This window comes from Neolamprologus brichardi, chromosome 3 (genome assembly GCF_056152115.1).
Source record: "Neolamprologus brichardi isolate AB-2024 chromosome 3, ASM5615211v1, whole genome shotgun sequence".
Lineage (NCBI taxonomy): Eukaryota > Metazoa > Chordata > Actinopteri > Cichliformes > Cichlidae > Neolamprologus > Neolamprologus brichardi.
In genome coordinates, this window is record NC_142106.1 from 50,472,883 (window position 1) to 50,493,042 (window position 20,160).

Below are 20,160 nucleotides of genomic sequence, written 5' to 3' on the forward strand. Positions count from 1 at the left end.
CAGTGCCAGAAGGGTTCATTACAGCATTACAGTAATAGTATTGAAAAGATTTATTCATATTTTACAGGTCAGTTGGGTGATTACCAGGCATGCTGCCATCTATTTCATGATTTTATAAGGTCAGAAAAAAAAAATTGTAAAATCCCAGGAATCCCATCAGTTTAACCAAGTAGATAACCAAAAGTGGAGGGGTTGTGAATTCTTACCGGAAGGGTCCAGTAGGGTCTGTAATTTTACCACATTTCTCTGGTTTTACAACTTCAGCTTCCAAGTTGGGGTCACAGTCTGGATCAGGCTTTGTTCCTGGGGTACATCTGGTCAATGCAAATACAAAACACAGTTACATCCTCTTCAGTTTGTCAGAAAGAGTCCAACAGTAAGGTAACAAAAGACAACCAGAAGAAATCCAAAAGACAGAAAGATAGATATGTTTGAACTCACGAGTCATCTTCATCGTCTTTGGTCTGCCAGCTGTTCCCAAAGTCATTACTATTTCCTGCCACAGTGCCATCTGGTTTAGTGAAGTCATTGTCTGGGTTCCCATCATAGTCACCACAAAGGCCACACATTTGGTCATAGTAGGAGCTGGTAGGACAAAGTCAAGGCAGGATATGTAGGATAAAAATAAGACAAGCTTAAGAATATTTGCAATGTTTAATAAGGTGTTGCTTGGCCTTTTATTGTAATTATAAAGTATATAGTATATATTAAAAGTTGCATACATCCACAATATACACACAAATGGACTGCTATGTTTTTTTTAACGTTTTCTCAACATAGATAAAACAACCGGTGACGTTCAGCAGTTTAGATCGTTATCTATCAGAGTTTCTTCAGATCGTTAGGTTATGGTTGCATTGGAGGAAAGTGGTCATCAAAAACAGAATGATGGAGCATTGGAGACAGTGGTCAGGTGTAGTGTATGAATGTGTGAAGCAAATAAAAAGAAGTCCTACAATATCAAAATAGTTCAAACCAATATTTATACTAACCTGGGAACTGAGATCTGGGCATAATGGTTTCCATCCCAACGCACCCTCAGGCCAAAGGATGTTTGAAGCGTGATGAACTGACCAGCAAGACTAATAGACATGAGAGGAGAGGGGGAGTGGGGCAGAGCCACCCGTACTCCGTTCACCTGATTCAGTGATGAAGAAAAAGATGTTAAGAATATAAGAATATAAAGATGTTAAACAGACTGTGTAAACGTCTAATTGGTGGACAGGTCAGGGAGTATAAAATTACAAAGAATGTGGAATGTGCAGTGTATCAGGCAAAAACAGACTTTGTATAGTTTTAACAAGCAAGAAAGATATTGCTTTATGCCTATCACACTGTGTTATCTTTGGCATAGATTCAACTGACAAAATGGGAAAAATCTGTTTTGTTTTTTTTACATGCTGTTAGCAACAAAGTAACTAAAGATATAATTTAGTTACTTTAGGAGTTACTTTTGACATTTTAGCAAAGTTCTTTGCTAAAATGTCAGTTATGTGTAGACATAAGACATCCATGGTGATGATACAACTAGTGTGTGGGATGTCTATTGGCACACATTTTACTTAAAGATGGGAAATACAAGAGATAGTAATTCATTCATATACTGACCAGTGTTCTACTGCTCTTCATCAGGGTCACAGTAATTCCATCCACTGTCACATATAGCTTCCTCAGGTATGACACTCCTGCAACTCCTCTCTCTTCATTCTTTGCCTCCACAGAGAACCAAGGGCCTGCACAGGGAAGACCACGACAATCAGGAATATTGTGTGTTTATATTAAAGGTGAATATTGGCAGATATTGGCATTAACATACAAACCACCACTGACATTCAGTGTCTTCTTTTTGCAGCAAACGTGAATGAAAACAACATCTGTCATGCTTTGCGATTGAAATAATAAATGAGTAAATTTAAACTTTAATTTGTGCGTGTGGTGTGGCAAGACTAGAACAGGTGCAATGAAACCCAAACATCTTAATGAATAAATGTCTCAAAATAGTGTGTACCTGTGCTGTTCCTACAGGTTCTGGCCAGTGTGTAAGTACAGGTTCCCATGAAGCTGTAGAACTTCTTGTCAAAAGTGTTATAGTGTGGATCCCCAGAAACTACACAATCCTGAAAGCCTGAGAGAGGGGAAAACATCAGGAACATCAGACTGAAACACAGATGAAGCCACTGTAGAACAATTACCTAATAACAGTGCAGTTCACTGTTGCTTTGGACTTATACTGGCATTAAAATAGATGCAAAGAATATATCATTTCCTGACTAGACAAAAATTTTCTGCAACTGTGATTTTGTATTATAAAGAAATGCATGTAACAAGTGTTGATATAGACAAACTGTACAGAAGAGAGCAAAAGAAACATAACAGCAACACACACATAAATATTTCACTGTTATTGAAAGTAAAAGACACCTCTGGGTTGTGCTTCTCTATCTTCCATTACTCAGTCTAATTATGTATATTAGAGCAGGGATAGAAAATGCTAGTTTGAGGACTTTGACAAAGTCTACAGCATCACGTCAAACACAGTTGCAAAACTTTTCAGGTTGGCAGTCCAACCCATGAGATCTGGAAACCTACTTAGAATATAATGGCTACAGCTTTGCTGTGTTTTTTTTTCAGGTGTGAACATTACAAACATACTCATAGGATAGCAGCCCAGCTCTCCATCCTGAAGTTTACATTCATGCATTGGGGGGCATTCAGAGGCTTCACAGGTAATTCCAGCTGCACCACACCAACATTTTCGCTTGCAGTCTTCCTCAAAAAACTCCTCTCCAGGCTGACAAACAGACAACAAAATTGTCAATTAAGCATAGCAGGCACATATGATTCTTTGTAGATCATTTTATGCATGTATGTATGAAAATGTTGTTTTAGAGAGGACATAAAGAGACTGCAAGTGACCTGACTTGAAATACAAAGGACCAAATGATTCACTGCCGGCCTATCAGACCCACTTCACCATACCTCATAATACTGGCCATTCGTGTGGTTGCAGCCACACATGTTCTCCTTAATGCACTTGCCAGCACTCAGGACATAGCTGGGATCACACACACAGGACTCAGAGCAGGGACCAGAGCAGGAGGGGGGTTTTCCAAAGCATGTTTCCTGACAAGGATCTGCACAAGGTTCGTAGTGGCTGTTTGGGGGACAGCTCAGTGCTAAGCAGACCACAAGAGGTTGAAGTTAGTGATAGGAAACAAAAGTATGTGCTGGTGAAAATATAAAATGACAGCTTTTCACAAGAAAAGAGATACGTCTTTGGCACTTCCAGCTGTGTTGTCTTCCGTGTAAGTAGATTGTTTGAGTTTGGTGGTAACCCAGTCTCCTGCAGCCTCTTGGCATATGTTGTCTGCCCAACTAGGTATGCTAAAGCAGCACTCCCTCAGTTAACTTTAGTGAGTAGGAAGCCCGTATGAAGTACTCTTCCACAAGTCAAAACTGACATAAACTTCTTTGTGTTATTTTCTCCCAACTACTCAGCCAAGCTGATTTTCACCTAATGATGTACCTAAAGATATTTTACTACTAAATTAAATCATTTGTCCTTCCAATACTCACGGCAGAAGGTTTCATTCCTCCATGGTCCAAGGTTGACCCCACGATCTTGGCATTCATTGACATAGGCTTCAATGGCTTCACACAAAATGGGCTTGGCACCATCCAGCTCACACAAGTCAAAGACACAGTCCCTGAAGTAGTTCTGAGAACAAACAATCACTTTGTTACAATGCTTTATATTGTGTGACCACATATTGAAATTATTCCACTATTACTAATATCACATTTTCACCCTGAATTCACACACACATACACAAATACAACAAGCTCAGAATAAGGACCTGTTCCACATTTGTTTATTATATGTGCACTATCCTCTACATGAACATACATTGGGGTTGACTTTGGGATGGCACACAGCAAAAGGTCCATTTTTGTCCAGCAGAATGCCACAATATCCAGAGCTTTCATACAGTTCCTGTTCTTCTTCATTGCACCCAGGGATGGTAGTGTTGGGTTTCCCATTACATCTGTCAAGACAGACCATTATCTTAAAAACATTTGTCTTTTGTCAATGGTAAATGTTTCTTTACACTTGCATCTCTGCAATACTCACTCTGGATCCATGTTCCAACTGTGTCCAAAGTCATTGGCATTTTCAGCTAAGCTTCCATCTGGTTTGCGGAAGTCATCTTTAGTATCTCCATCATAGTTGCCACACAGGCCACAAAGCTTGTTCTGATAGCTGCAGATTGCAGAAAATGATTGTGTTAGAGTCTTATGCAAGAAAGACAAGCAACTTAGTCAGAACTACATCTCATCTTGAAATTTTGAGTGAGCTGTTTGTGTTGCCCCTGCTAAATTGCTTAAATAAAGTATCCTAGCTGTGCCATTAATTTCTGCCTTTATCACCTTATTACTGTTTACAGTATTTTTAGTTGTATCAGTATGGGTGTACATTTCTGAACTGGTGAATTTTTGATTAAAACACCATTTTATAAGGAAACCATGCATTTGGTCTTCACTCACTCTTTGATTACTTTGATGTCCATGAAGGCGTTTCCATCATATCGAACCGTCACACCAAAGTTCATGGAGACAGTGTAGTGTTTTCCTGACTTGAACACAGAAATACCAGGGGCTGTGGACAGTGGCAGATTGACATTGGTCCCATTAACCTGTATGGGAAAATAGGCACAGTACATCAAATCTGGTCAATTATTAGCCAACATTTTCATTTTTGAATTACCCATGTCACAACATTACTATCTGTAACTGAAAAGAAACATTCCTTTATCATGCCAATGATGTCTGAACAACTCAGCTCTTGCCCGACATGTCAAACGCAGCTGCCGGCATGACAAGCGAGAGTGGATTGAAGCCAAAGGCATGGCTGCCCAAGAAAACAGTAGACCAGAACGATACCCGAATCTTAAATCGCATTGTTCGAGATCTAACAGGGGCTCGCGGTGGCCGCTTGGTCCCAATCCGAGACAAAATGGACGAGTCCTCCTCACTGAAGCTGAGCAAGACCAACGTTGAGCCAAACAGTTCTGCGATACTTTAAACCAGCCCGAGCCACTCCACTTGTTCGAGGCCGAAGAACTTGCACCCTCCATGGATCTTCTTCCTGTCTACAAAGCACGAAAAAGCCTGCTGGTCAACATTGCTTGTACCCTATGAATGGGCAAAAGGCGTTATCACCAAACTTCCCGAAATGCGATTTGGGTGCCTCATTCTTTTGAATTGGATACGACGCGCAGTAGACGAACGATTGTGAGAAGAGATTGCTGGCTTTCGGAGTGGCTAGTCATGCATCGAGCATATCTTCACCCTCCGCATGTTCATTGAACGAACATTGGAATAGCAAAGGAAGATTTCTATTAATTTCAACGACTTCAAGAAAGCTTTTGACAACGTCCACCGGCCGACTCTATGGGCTATCCCACATCAATATGGAGTCCCCCAGCAGTTTGTAGACGCCTTTTGTGGTCTCTGATAAATGGTAAATGGCCTGTATTTGTATAGCGCTTTTTTCTCTGCTCCAACTCCCGCTTCTGCGTCCGGACAGATGATTTCTCAACGGATTTCTTCAAGATCAATACCTGCGTTTGCCTTTTCTCTTCCTGTTGGTAATTGACTTAACCATGCAACAATCAGATGACCAAGCTGGCATCGGTGTCCCCTGGCACGAGCAATCTCATCAACTTGGACTTCCTGGACGACATGGCCCTACTGGGCTCGACTACGGAAGACCTCCAAGAGTGGACTGCAGCTTTGTAGAGGGAGGTGAGGAAAGTCGGATCACGAATCAGCGCCAAGAAAACCAAGGTACTCCGAGTTGGCTACACAACTGCCCATATTCCCGTCATAATCAACAAATAACGTGCTGAAAAGTTTGAAAATTTCACATGTCTGGGCAGCATCATCTCGAATGACGGGATCTCTGATCAAGATGTCAACTTCAGAGTAGGGAAGGCTGCCGGTGTCCTCCGACGTCTCCAATTCAATTCGTTTAAATTCAATGTTTTTTATATAGCCCCAAATCACAAAAACAGTAACCTCAAAGTGCTTTATATTTTAAGGTAGACCCTACAATAATACCTACAGAGAAAAAAAACAACAATCATATGACCCCATTGACCAAGCCCTTTGGTGACAGAGGCGTCTTATAACAGGAAGAAGCCTTCAGCAGAACCAGCGAAAGCAAGGCCGACCAAATATCACATGGCGTCGAACGTTTATGGATGATCTGAAAACAGTCGACATCGCCTGGGACGAAGCTGAAACATTTGCCCCTGACCGACATCGATGGAGATTGTTAGCTGCCCGATGCATCGCTCGGCGTAGGAGGAACTAAGTGCTAAGTGTAAGTGCAAGTGCAAGTTTCTTTCCATGGTCAATTGCAGTGGTTTTCAGAAATGTTCCTGAGCATGTGCAGTGATTTGTACCACAGAATGATGTTTGTTTGTAATGCAGTAGTGCCTGATAACGTGAAAGCGTGATTGGTTTTCACATGCAAAACATCCTGTGTCTTCCTCTCATGTCTTACCTGCACAGTGCCACCTTTGAGAATGGAGATCTTTATCATCTGTGCGTATACATGTACGGCATTCACATAGGAGATGGTCGGCCTGTTATACCGGTTTTCATTGTCAGTATGGACCTCAAAGTAGGGCACAGTTGTGTCATTGCATGGACTAGACATCAGATAGCTGCAGTTGCCCATGAAGTCATATTTGCGTTTGTCAAAGCTGGTGTAGTGTGGATCGCCAGATGCTATGCATGTGGATGTACCTAAAAGAATAATATATGAGAAATTGTAATTTCCACACTGTCAACTATCAAGTTATACCGACTGACTGTAAAGCACAACACAAGGTGCTCCTTGTGCAGATGTAATTTATTACACTGCATTAAATCAAGTCAACAACAATAAAGTCAACAAACATTATTACCTTTAGGATAACAGCCCGCAACACCATTAACCTCTCGACACTCTTCAGTGGGGTCACAGGAGTTATCAACACATTCCAAAGTGTAGTTCCCTACACAGCGACACAGCTTTGTGCAGCCATCTCCAAATACTATCTCACCAGGCTGGATAAAATGAAAACAATTAGTACTGAGAAAGTATACTGTATGTCTTTAAATGTACACTGTACACAGTACTAACTAGGACATCTGACCTCATAATAGTTATTGTTGTCATCTAAACAGCCACACTTGTCCAGTGGCACGCAGTGCCGTCCTTTGAAGACAAAGCCTGGTTTGCAGAAACACCCAGTGATGCAGGAGCCAGAACAGTTGGTAGAGGGTTCCATACATGTAGGAATGCAAGCTGGACCGCACTCTATATACTCTGCGTTAGGAGGACACAGGTCTGGATAGAAAGAAAAAGGATTACTGGAAAATGAGCAGATACTCTTTCAAGAACAAAAAAGGTAGGAAGTTATTATGCAGTCTTAACAAACTCAGTCCAAACTAACAACATCAGTTGAGACAGTGGAGGTTTGGAGCGCCTGTTGCTAAAACGACTGCATTTATTTACTGCATTTCTAGGACCAGTCGGATAAAGCACTTGACACTATAATCCACATCCATGCATTCATGCAGCTATTTCTATGTGAAGCTGTGTGATTAACATACCCAGAGGGTGGCATTCATATTCTCCATCTTGTAGTTGGCAGCTCTCAGTAGTTGGGTTACAGCTGGTGTTATGACACTGTAGCAGACCTCCACTTTGACACATACACTTTTGTTCACAACCCTCCAAGTACCAGTCATCGCCCACCTGACAAATGTACACACAATGCAAAAAACAATCAAAATTTTGTCATGTAATTCTCTCTCGTACATCACACGAATATAAAGATCTAAATGATAAATATACATTTGGATGCAAACCAGGGATTCTGTATGCCACTAACAAATTAGGCCAACCTATACTCATTTATTTATTGATTTTGGGCTTGCTAATTGTGGTGGCACCAGTATATAACTGCTCTGACATAAATACAAATGCTATAACACCAGTGTCTTTTAAAGTCAGGTAAAATACAGTATAATAAATATAATCTGTGTTTGATAAGTTGAAAGTAAAAATCTTGGTTGTAAAGCCAATATTTGTGTGCCAACAATTCACTGCAGTCTATGCACCCTTAATTTAGTTGAGTTTTAATTTCTTTTGTACTGTAGGGTCTTTGTGTCTTTTGGTGTCTCTCCTGTTGAAGTTATAAAGAGAACTGAAAATGATGTTAACATGAGCTTAGCACATTTTAAAGGTAAATGAAATATGGTTTTAATTGTTTGGAGGCTGTTTCCACTTACGGGATGATAGGTTCCACTGGGGTCCACACAACCACAGTCTCTCAGTTCCACACATTTGTCATCACTGAGAATGAAGCCAGGGTTACACTCACAACCCTCCACACACACTTCCTCACAGCCAGGTGGTCCCACCACACCAAGACATGTCTCAGGACATGAACTCACACAAAGGGAGTAGGAGCTATTGGGAGGACAGGTCAGAGCTGTGTGGACAAACATAGGGATGAACAATAATGAGAGGGAACAATGGTGGACAAGTGGCAACAGAGAAGGGAGGGGGGAGTAGGATGATTCAAAGACAGGGCATCTACGTATCTCATATTGATTTAACTCAGTGTCATAAATGAAAGCAAGGACAATATTAACTGCATTGAATATTTTACATTGGTTTCAGCATTGTGCACTGTATCTTAAACTCTCCTCTCTATACAATTATAAATATGATTATAAGTTCAATTATAATGTTGGTGAGCAGGATGTAATATATCTTAGTTATATTTACAGGTGGAGACAACTTCCAAATGGAGAAGCTATGGCATGCACCCCATTTAAAAGGGAAAATGCTGAAGGCTCATGTTTCCAACATGAAAAGGTATTATTCAAGGCTTTATTCATTTATACTTCAGAATGGGGCTTATCAAGCCAATGGGTGATGTCACTGTGACTATGTTTTATATATACTTTATGATGTTCACAAAGAACAGCTGATATTATTATTGTTAAACTATCATATATCATTTAGATATATTTGGTATATCTCAGATTCAAACTTACGGCAGAAGTCTGGAGTTCTCCATTGGTAGACTTTGGCTCCAGCACTATGACATGCGTCAGTGTAGGCCTGGAGCTGGTCACACAGCACGTGCTGCTGGCCGTTGAACTGACACATGTCATACACACAGCTTTGGAAGAATGGAGTGGGATTAACTACACTGATGCACTCCCTGTAACAGAGAAAAACACTCACTTAGCTTAGGTAGGAAAAGGCAGAGGCTCATATATTCTGAAAATCCGAGTTCGAACAAACAAATAAGCTACATTTGGTGGTGAAACAGTCAACAACTGTTGCATAAGTTTAGCAACAATTCACTAGCTGGGACCAGTGAATAAAGGTGAATGGCTTAAACATGAATTGAACTGAGCTCTAGGGAAGGCCGCAGAGGGGACTGGCGCCTCCTGGGCCTGGCAGATCCCCAAAGAAGGCATCCCCTAGAAGCAGCAATAACTGTGCATTGTGAAGGTGAAAGACCTCTGCAGTAATAATTCAATTTTTCAATTCAATTTATTTATACAGCCCAAATCACAACAACAATCGCCTCAAGGCGCTTTATATGTAAGGTAGACCCTGCAATAATACCTACAGAGAAAACCCAACAATCATATGACTCCCTATGAGCAAGCACTTTGGCGACAGTGGGAAGGAAAAACTCCTTTTAACGGGAAGAAATTTGTGGCAAAACCATTCCCATGGAAGGACAGCCATCTGCCGCTACCGGTTGAGGTGGAAGAAGGAAAACAGGACAAAAGAGAAGCGCAGAGAGAAGGTAGTCAAGGAGTGGAGTGGTTGAGTTCAGAAAATTACGAGGGAATGGTGGCAGAAGACATCAAAGCAAATTTCAGACAACGAAAGACCTTAATAGATGAATGAGGAGAACCCCTGATCGAGTGGCAACGTGGCTCGACTGGTGTGGAGGCTGGATGGATGCGGGTCTGTATTTTAAGACATCAGGCAATGGCTTGACGGCTCGTAAAAGCTTTTACTGCTGTGTTTGAAAATGATCGATATGGAGACAAAGACTGGCAATACGGTGTCAGGAATGTGCATTGTTACATTTTGTGAAAGATAGATAGATGCATGGACCCTGGCATCCAAGTTATTGGGGAAAGAGGGAAGAGAAACTGGCTTCCAGGTGCCAAAAAGCACACTGCTGCATTTTGCTCAGGAGAGATAGAGGGAAGAAAAGCTTGCTACTGCAAATGAAGGAAAAGAACCTGGCATCCCGGTGCCAGATGTATGCTGGCGAATTTGAAAAAGACGGACAGAGAAATAGAACCTGGAATACCATTGCAAAAAGCATTCTGCTGGATTTGTAAAGGAGAAAAAGAGAAAGAGAACATGGCATCCCAGTGCTAAAAGCCTGCTGCTGCATTTGTACAGGAGGAACAGAGAAAGAAACCCAGAATCCCGGGCCCAAAAGCTTGCTGGTACATTTGAAAAGGAGGGACAGAGAAAGAGAACCTTGCATTCCAGTGCCAAAATACATGCTGCTGCATTTTTGTGAAAAAGGGAGGGAGGGAAGAGGAACTGGCAACCCGGTGCTAAAAGCTAGCTCCTGCATTTGTGAAGGAGGGATAGAGAAAGAAAGCCTTACATCCTAGTGCCAAGAAGCATGCTGCTGCATTGTGCGAGGGAGGGACAGAGGGGAAGGGAAACTGGAATCTCCTTGGTAGAAAACCTTGTTGATGCATTTGCAAATGAGGAATAATAACTTGGCATCCTGGTGCCAAAAGCTCACTGTTGCATTTGCAAAGGAGGGATATAGAAAGAACCTGGCATCCCAGGTTCTTTGCAACGATAGATGGAGATAAACTGGCAAGTCATTGGTAAAAACTTGCTGCTGCGTTTAAGAATGAGCGACAAAGAACGAAACTGGCATCCCAGTGCCAGAAGGGTTCATTACAGCATTACAGTAATAGTATTGAAAAGATTTATTCATATTTTACAGGTCAGTTGGGTGATTACCAGGCATGCTGCCATCTATTTTGTGATTTTATAAGGTCAGGAAAAAAACATTGCCAAAAATCCCAGGAATCCAATCAGTGTAACCAAGTCGATAACCAAAAGAGGAGGGGTTGTGAATTCTTACCGGAAGGGTCCAGTAGGGTCTGTAATTTTACCACATTTCTCTGGTTTTACAACTTCAGCTTCCAAGTTGGGGTCACACTCAGGATCAGGCTTTGTTCCTGGGGTACATCTGGTCAATACAAATACAAAACACAGTTACATCCTCTTCAGTTTGTCAGAAAGAGTCTGACAGTAAGGTAACAAAAGACTTAACCAGAAGAAATCCAAAAGACAGAAAGATAGATATGTTTGAACTCACGAGTCATCTTCATCGTCTTTGGTCTGCCAGCTGTTCCCAAAGTCATTACTATTTCCTGCCACAGTGCCATCTGGTTTAGTGAAGTCATTGTCTGGGTTCCCATCATAGTCACCACAAAGGCCACACATTTGGTCATAGTAGGAGCTGGTAGGACAAAGTCAAGGCAGGATATGTAGGATTAAAATAAGACAAGCTTAAGAATATTTGCAATGTTTAATAAGGTGTTGCTTGGCCTTTTGTTGTAATTCTAGAAACAAATGAAGAGAATGCAAAAATCCTTGATACAATAAAACAGGGCATCGTTAGTATATATTAAAAGTTGCATATGTCCACAATATGCACACAAATGGACTGCTATGTTTTTTTTTTAAGTTTTCACAACATACATAAAACAACTGGTGACATTCAGCAGTTTAGATCGTTATCTATCAGAGTTATGATTGCATCGGAGGAAAGTGGTCATCAAAAAAAGAATGATGGAGCAATGGAGACAGAGGTCAGGTGTATTGTAAGAATGTGTGAAGCAAATAAAAAGAAGTTCTACAATATCAAAATAGTTCAAACCAATATTTATACTAACCTGGGAACTGAGATCTGGGCATAATGGTTTCCATCCCAACGCACCCTCAGGCCAAAGGATGTTTGAAGCGTGATGAACTGGCCAGCAAGACTAATAGACATGAGAGGAGAGGGGGAGTGGGGCAGAGCAACCCGTACTCCATTCACCTGATTCAGTGATGAAGAAAAAGATGTTAAGAATATAAGAATATAAAGATGTTAAACAGACAGTGTAAACGTCTAATTGGTGGACAGGTCAGGGAGTATAAAAGTACAAAGAATGTGGAATGTGCAGTATATCAGGCAGAAACAGACTTTGTATAGTTTTAACAAGCAAGACAGATATTGCTTTATGCCTATCACACTGTGTTATCTTTGGCATAGATTCAACTGACAAAATGGGAAAAATCTATTTTTTTTTTTACATGCTGTTAGCAACAAAGTAACTAAATATATAATTTGAGTTCTTTGCTAAAATGTCAGTTATGTGTAGACATAAGACATCCATGGTGATGATACAACTAGTGTGTGGGATGTCTATTGGCACACATTTTACTTAAAGATGGGAAATACAAGAGATAGTAATTCATTCATATACTGACCAGTGTTCTACTGCTCTTCATCAGGGTCACAGTAATTCCATCCACTGTCACATATAGCTTCCTCAGGTATGACACTCCTGCAACTCCTCTCTCTTCATTCTTTGCCTCCACAGAGAACCAAGGGCCTGCACAGGGAAGACCACGACAATCAGGAATATTGTGTGTTTATATTAAAGGTGAATATTGGCAGATATTGGCATTAACATACAAACCACCACTGACATTCAGTGTCTTCTTTTTGCAGCAAACGTGAATGAAAACAACATCTGTCATGCTTTGCGATGAAAATAATAAATGAGTAAATTTAAACTTTAATTTGTGCGTGTGGTGTGGCAAGACTAGAACAGGTGCAATGAAACCCAAACATCTTAATGAATAAATGTCTCAAAATAGTGTGTACCTGTGCTGTTCCTACAGGTTCTGGCCAGTGTATAAGTACAGGTTCCCATGAAGCTGTAGAACTTCTTGTCAAAGGTGTTATAGTGTGGATCCCCAGAAACTACACAATCCTGAAAGCCTGAGAGAGGGAAAAACATCAGGAACATCAGACTGAAACACAGATGAAGCCACTGTAGAACAATTACCTAATAACAGTGCAGTTCACTGTTGCTTTGGACTTATACTGGCATTAAAATAGATGCAAAGAATATATCATTTCCTGACTAGACAAAAATTATCTGCAACTTTGTGATTTTGTATTATAAAGAAATGCATGTAACAAGTGTTGTTATAGACAAACTGTACAGAAGAGAGCAAAAGAAACATAACAGCAACACACACATAAATATTTCACTGACAAAGTCTACAGCATCACGTCAAACACAGTTGCAAAACTTTTCAGGTTAGCAGTCCGACCCATGAGATCTACTTAGAATATAATGGCTACAGCTTTGCTGTTTTTTTTTTTTTAGGTGTGAACATTACAAACATACTCGTAGGATAGCAGCCCAGCTCTCCATCCTGAAGTTTACATTCATGCATTGGGGGGCATTCAGAGGCTTCACAGGTAATTCCAGCTGCACCACACCAACATTTTCGCTTGCAGTCTTCCTCAAAAAACTCCTCTCCTGGCTGACAAACAGACAACAAAATTGACAATTAAGCATAGCAGGCACATATGATTCTTTGTAGATCATTTTATGCATGTATGTATGAAAATGGTTTTTTAGAGAGGACATAAAGAGACTGCAAGTGACCTGACTTGAAATACAAAGGACCAAATGATTCACTGCCGGCCTATCAGACCCACTTCACCATACCTCATAATACTGGCCGTTCGTGTGGTTGCAGCCACACATGTTCTCCTTAACGCACTTGCCAGCACTCAGGACATAGCTGGGATCACACACACAGGACTCAGAGCAGGGACCAGAGCAGGAGGGGGGTTTTCCAAAGCATGTTTCCTGACAAGGATCTGCACAAGGTTCGTAGTGGCTGTTTGGGGGACAGCTCAGTGCTAAGCAGACCACAAGAGGTTGAAGTTAGTGATAGGAAACAAAAGTATGTGCTGGTTAAAATATAAAATGACAGCTTTTCACATGAAAAGAGATACGTCTTTGGCACTTCCAACTGTGTTGTCTTCCGTGTAACTAGATTGTTTGAGTTTGGTGGTAACCCAGTCTCCTGCAGCCTCTTGGCATATGTTGTCTTCCAAACTAGGTATGCTAAAGCAGCACTCCCTCAGTTAACTTTAGTGAGAAGGAAGCCCGTATGAAGTACTCTTCCACAAGTCAAAACTGACATAAACTTCTTTGTGTTATTTTCTCCCAACTACTCAGCCAAGCTGATTTTCACCTAATGATGTACCTAAAGATATTTTACTACTAAATTAAATCATTTGTCCTTCCAATACTCACGGCAGAAGGTTTCATTCCTCCATGGTCCAAGGTTGACCCCACGATCTTGGCATTCATTGACATAGGCTTCAATGGCTTCACACAAAATGGGCTTGGCACCATCCAGCTCACACAAGTCAAAGACACAGTCCCTGAAGTAGTTCTGAGAACAAACAATCACTTTGTTACAATGCTTTATATTGTGTGACCATCTAAAACCACATATTCAAATTATTCCACTATTACTAATATCACATTTTCACCCTGAATGCACACACATACACAAATACAACAAGCTCAGAATAAGGACCTTTTCCATATTTGTTTATTATATGTGCACTATCCTCTACATGAACATACATTGGGGTTGACTTTGGGATGGCACACAGCAAAAGGTCCATTTTTGTCCAGCAGAATGCCACAATATCCAGAGCTTTCATACAGTTCCTGTTCTTCTTCATTGCACCCAGGGATGGTAGTGTTGGGTTTCCCATTACATCTGTCAAGACAGACCATCATCTTAAGAACATTTGTCTTTTGTCAATGGTAAATGTTTCTTTACACTTGCATCTCTGCAATACTCACTCTGGATCCATGTTCCAACTGTGTCCAAAGTCATTGGCATTTTCAGCTAAGCTTCCATCTGGTTTGCGGAAGTCATCTTTAGTATCTCCATCATAGTTGCCACACAGGCCACACAGCTTGTTCTTATAGCTGCAAATTGCAGAAAATGACTGTTAGTATCTTATGCAAGAAAGACTAACAAGTCAGCCAGAACTACATCTTACAACGTGTTTTAATTCCAGCCAAGTTTCTTTTCAGCAGTATACTAAACCCCACACATTAGTAAGACTAAAAGATCAGACATGTACATTTGATGCGTTTGATAGCGTCAGCATAGAATTAACTAGTCAGGAAATTAGAAGTTTATGTGATTTTATCTTGAAATTTTGAGGGAGCTGTTTTTGTTGCCCCTGCTAAATTGTTTAAATAAAATATCATAGCTGTGTCATTAATCTCTGCTTTTATCACCTTACTACTCCTTACAGATAAAGGAGTCATGTTCAGTATATGAATATGTGTTATAGTTTTAGTTGTATCAGTATGGATGTAGATTTCTGAACTGGTGAACTTGTGATTAAAACACCACTTTATAAGGAAACCATGAATTTGGTCTTCACTCACTCTTCGATTACTTTGATGTCCATGAAGGCGTTTCCATCATATCGAACCGTCACACCAAAGTTCATGGAGACAGTGTAGTGTTTTCCTGACTTGAACACAGAAATACCAGGGGCCGGGGACAGTGGCAGATTGACATTGGTCCCATTAACCTGTATAGGAAAATAGACACAGTACATCAAATCTGGTCAATTATTAGCCAACATTTTCATTTTCGAATTACCCATGTCACAACATTACTAACTGTAACTAAAAAGAAACGTTCCGTCATCATTGCAATGATGTCTGAACAACAGATCAAGACATAAAAAAAAAGAAGAACAACATAAAAATGGATTATTTTCAACTTGATTCCACTCTAACCCATTTCATTAACAATTGGCACATGGGCACATTTATAGATGTGTTACATTAACGCAACAAAATCACAACCGTTCCTTGAATTGTTTGTTTGGGTCTGGGTGTAGTTGGCCCTGGAGTTCTTGGTTTGGGTGTAGTTGGTTTTGGTGATGTGGTATGGAAGCCTTTCTGGATCTTATTATATGTTTGTTTTCTTTACATCAACTCCACCGTTGCCAGTCCCAAACCGGTGGACGCTGTCAAAAGCCTTCTCGTTCAAAGTTTTTTGATGAAGTTGGTTCAGGACCAGCTGGCCTCTGACCCGCATGCTCCTGCAGAGCAGCATAAGAGGGCCATGGCCGCATACTAAGACCTTATCGGACAGGTCAAATGCAGCTGCCGGTGTGACAAGTGAGAGTGGATCGAAACCAAAGGCATGGAAGCCCAAGAAGAAGCCGAACGATACCTGAACCTTATGTCGCATTGTACGAGATCTAACTGGGGCTCGCAGTGGCTGCTTCGTCCAAATCCAAGAGAAAAATGGACGAGTCCCGCTCACCCTAGCTGAGCAAGACCAACGTTGAGTCAAACACACGCCGAAGTCAAGAAAGCGATCCGATTCCTCAAGAGTGGAAAGGCCGCTGGCCTGGACGAGATCCTCCCTGAAATGCTCAATTACGGTGGACCCCAGTCATCATCAAACTTCGGAAGGAAGGTGATTTGGGCGACTGTAACAACTGGCAGGGCATCACATTGCTGTCGTTGCTGACTCATTCTTTTGAGTTTGCTACAATGTGCAGTGGGCGAACGACTGGGAGAAGAGCAGACTGGCTTTCGGAGTGGCCAGTCCTGAGTCAACCAAATCTTCACCCTCCGCATGATCATTGATCAAACATCGTAATACCAAAAGAAGATTTCTATTAATTTCATCGACTTTGAGACGGCTTTTGACAGCGTCCACCGGCTTACTCTAAGGGCTATCTTACGTCAGTATGGAGTCCCCCAGCAGTTTGTAGATGCCTTTTGTGGTCTCTACTCCAACTCCCGCTGCTGCGTCCGGAGAGATGATTTCTCAACGGATTTCTTAAAGATCAATACTGACATCAGACAAGGATGCGACTTCAGAGTAGGGAAGGCGGCCAAAGTCTTCAGATGTTTCCAGTTCTATTCAATTTAATTCAATTTTATTTATATAGTGCCAAATCACAACAGTCGCCTCAAGGTGCTTTATATTTGAAGGTAGACCCTATAATAATGCATACAGAGAACAAACCCAACAATTATATGACCCCCTATGAGCAAGCACTTTGGTGACAAAGGCGACTTTTAACAGGAAGAAACCTGCGGCAGAACCAGGCTCATGGAGGGGCAGCCATCTGCTGCGACTGGTTGAGGTGAGAGAAGGACCTATCTCTAACCTATTTGGAACTCGACCTCCCTGAATGTTAGGATCAAGATCAGACTATTGAACTATTGTAATTCCGATGGCACTGGTAGCTAGCGAAACCTGGCGCTCAACAAATGTGAACACTCAACTCCTGAACATGTGCTAAGTGGTAAGTGTAAGTGCAAGTTTCTTTCCATTGCAGTGGTTTTCAGAAGTGTTCCTGAGCATGTGCAGTGATTTGTACCACAGAATGATGTTTGTTTGTAATGCAGTAGTGCCTGATAATGTGATAGCGTGATTGGTTTTCCTTCCTCCTCTTATGTCTTACCTGCACAGTGCCACCTTTGAGAATGGAGATCTTTATCATCTGTGCGTATACATGTACGGCATTCACATAGGAGATGGTCGGCCTGTTATATCGGTTTTCATTGTCAGTATGGACCTCAAAGTAGGGCACAGTTGTGTCATTGCATGGACTAGACATCAGATAGCTGCAGTTGCCCATAAAGTCATATTTGTGTTTGTCAAAGCTGGTGTAGTGTGGATCGCCAGATGCGACGCACGTGGATGTACCTAAAGAAAATAACAAGAGATAAATGGTATATTGGCATTTTGATACAAATGTAATGTATTGATGTAACCAAGAATTTAAGACAGATTTGTCCGTGAAGGTTCTCAGTCATCCAGGTCACCGTAGTCCAAGAACCTTGGAAAGAAAAGTGTCTGGACTTTTCTTTAAGATATTTCACCTCTTCAGCTTCTTCAGTTCTAAGAGCAACTGGTGGACAGTCATAGACTTTTAAGCCCTATTGGGAGTGTCCCTAAGAGGATGCCAATGTCCACATTTTGGACAGAGAAGATAGATGGTTTTAAAGAGGAGTGAAAGAAGCCATCTATGTCCACTGTGAATGACCATCTTTGAACAGAGGGTGGGGTTTATGACACCAACTGTCCATCTATAATGCAGTTTTGAGATCCTTCCCAGATGCCTTAACACCCACTCACATCCTGGGCCATCTGACCTCAGGAAATCACATGATATAGTGGGGCTAGGTTTTACAATGAGCTCACCCCAAACCTTGGCTGATTGTGACCTACACTCATTTTCACACTTTGACTCATGTGATTAGTTAGAGGATCATTAGGGGGTCCTTTGTCCCTCTCGGTGGGGTTACTCCCACAGGGCTTAAATCTGGGACTCTCCACCATTTGACGCTAGAACTGAAGAAGCTTCTGAGAGGTGAAACATCTTCAAGCAACTTAAAGAAGTCCAGACGCTTTTTCTTTCCAAGCTCCTTAGATTAAGGAACTGACCTCACAGCCCATTGTTCCTTCACTGGGCTGGTTTCAGTCATTATGCAAATGTACTGTTTATAAGATTGAAACCTGCAGTCAGCTGAGACTGAAGAAGTCACTTGGATGAGTGACGAAACGTTTCTCCCACAAAAACGCCACGTCCAAATGAATAGAATCAACTTTTGGAGTATTATATCAATAATCTTTGAACAGTGGAGTGGTAGTTGTGGGCGTGACTACTTTCAAATATTTTTGTCTTTAGATGTGGCTAGACCATCCATTGCATATCCATCTATTAAAATTACACATTTTAAGATGCATGTTGTAGTTTCAAGACAAATTTTTTGTTGCCAAACATTATTACCTTTAGGATAACAGCCTGCAACACCATTAACTTCTCGACACTCTTCAGTGGGGTCACAGGAGTTATCAACACATTCCAAAGTGTAGTTCCCTGCACAGCGACACAGCTTTGTGCAGCCATCTCCAAATACGATCTCACCAGGCTGAAAAGAATTAACACAATCAAAACTAAGAAAGCGTGGTGTATAATTACATATTATTCAATTCATTCCATTTTTAGTTATTTAACAACAGTAGTCGCCTCTAGATTTATTTTATTTCTCACAACAATGGGAAGGAAAAACTCCCTTTTGACAGGAAGAAATCCCTGCCAAACCAGGCACAGTGAGGAGTAGCCATCTGCTGTGACTGGTTGGAGGTGAGAAAAAGAGAAATAAAGGCAAATAAGAAAAAAGACACACTATGGAACACAGCCAGATAAGTAATGATGAGATGCAAAGTGTTTTATAAATAAACCCAAAAAGTGAAAAGAGTTAAGCGAAGAAGAAACATTCAGTGTATCATACGAACGCCTTAGTAGCCTTGACCTATTGCAGTATAACTAAGTGAGATTTTAGGGTCACCTGCTTCAACCCTAACTATGAGCTTTATCAAAAAATTGTAAGCATAATCTTAAAAGCAGAGAGGGCGTCTGTTTCGCAAATCTAAACTGAGGGCTGGTTTCACAGAAGAGGGACCTGAAATACAACTTATGCTTGCTATTTTGTTATTACAGTCGACCCCCGATTGTGGTTAGGGACCACACTCACTCTGGGAATACATAAGAACGCCCTCTAAAAATGCTTATAACTGCCTGTTTTAATAGTTCAAACATGAAATATATAACTTAAATCATCACCCTAATGAAAATAACTAGTGAATATTTTAGATATGCTTTATGAAAAAATTCACAAATAGGCAAATTTTCTGCCAATAATTTAGAGTTACATTCCACAGAAAAATCAACAAATACTGAATAGGCAGAGGTCGACTGTATATCTGTGTTTACCGACCGAGAATTTATGTAGGATATCTAAATAGGACATCTGACCTCATAATAGTTATTCTCATCGTCTAAACAGCCACAACTCTCCAGTGGTATGCAACGCCGTCCCTTAAAAACAAAGCCTGGTTTGCAGAAGCAGCCACTGATACAGGAGCCGGAGCAA

The 20,160-nt window shown here is 41.1% G+C and overlaps 1 protein-coding gene across 1 annotated transcript; it reads right to left on the reverse strand.

The window, feature by feature from the left end:
* Positions 1-1,976: 1,976 nt before the first annotated feature.
* On the reverse strand, positions 1,977-8,565 carry LOC148105752 (zonadhesin-like). The gene is made up of 12 exons (XM_087838390.1): positions 8,347-8,565; positions 7,666-7,810; positions 7,206-7,399; positions 6,975-7,116; positions 6,569-6,813; positions 4,546-4,694; positions 4,133-4,261; positions 3,908-4,046; positions 3,577-3,718; positions 2,980-3,176; positions 2,653-2,791; positions 1,977-2,125 (listed from the first exon to the last, which is right to left on the reverse strand). The coding sequence occupies exons 1-12, from the start codon at positions 8,563-8,565 to the stop codon at positions 1,977-1,979; spliced, it is 1,989 nt and encodes a 662-aa protein (XP_087694516.1).
* Between the last annotated feature and the right edge of the window lie 11,595 nt (positions 8,566-20,160).

Bases quoted from the DNA above. Each gene is read 5' to 3' on its own strand.
- LOC148105752 (XM_087838390.1), bottom strand. From the start codon at position 8,565: ATGTTTGTCCACACAGCTCTGACCTGTCCTCCCAATAGCTCCTACTCC. The intron at 4,695-6,568 runs GTAAGACATGAG...TTTCCCATACAG, and splicing joins TCAAAGGTGGCACTGTGCAG to GTTAATGGGACCAATGTCAA. The intron at 3,177-3,576 runs GTGAGTATTGGA...TGGTCTGCTTAG, and splicing joins GAGGAATGAAACCTTCTGCC to CACTGAGCTGTCCCCCAAAC.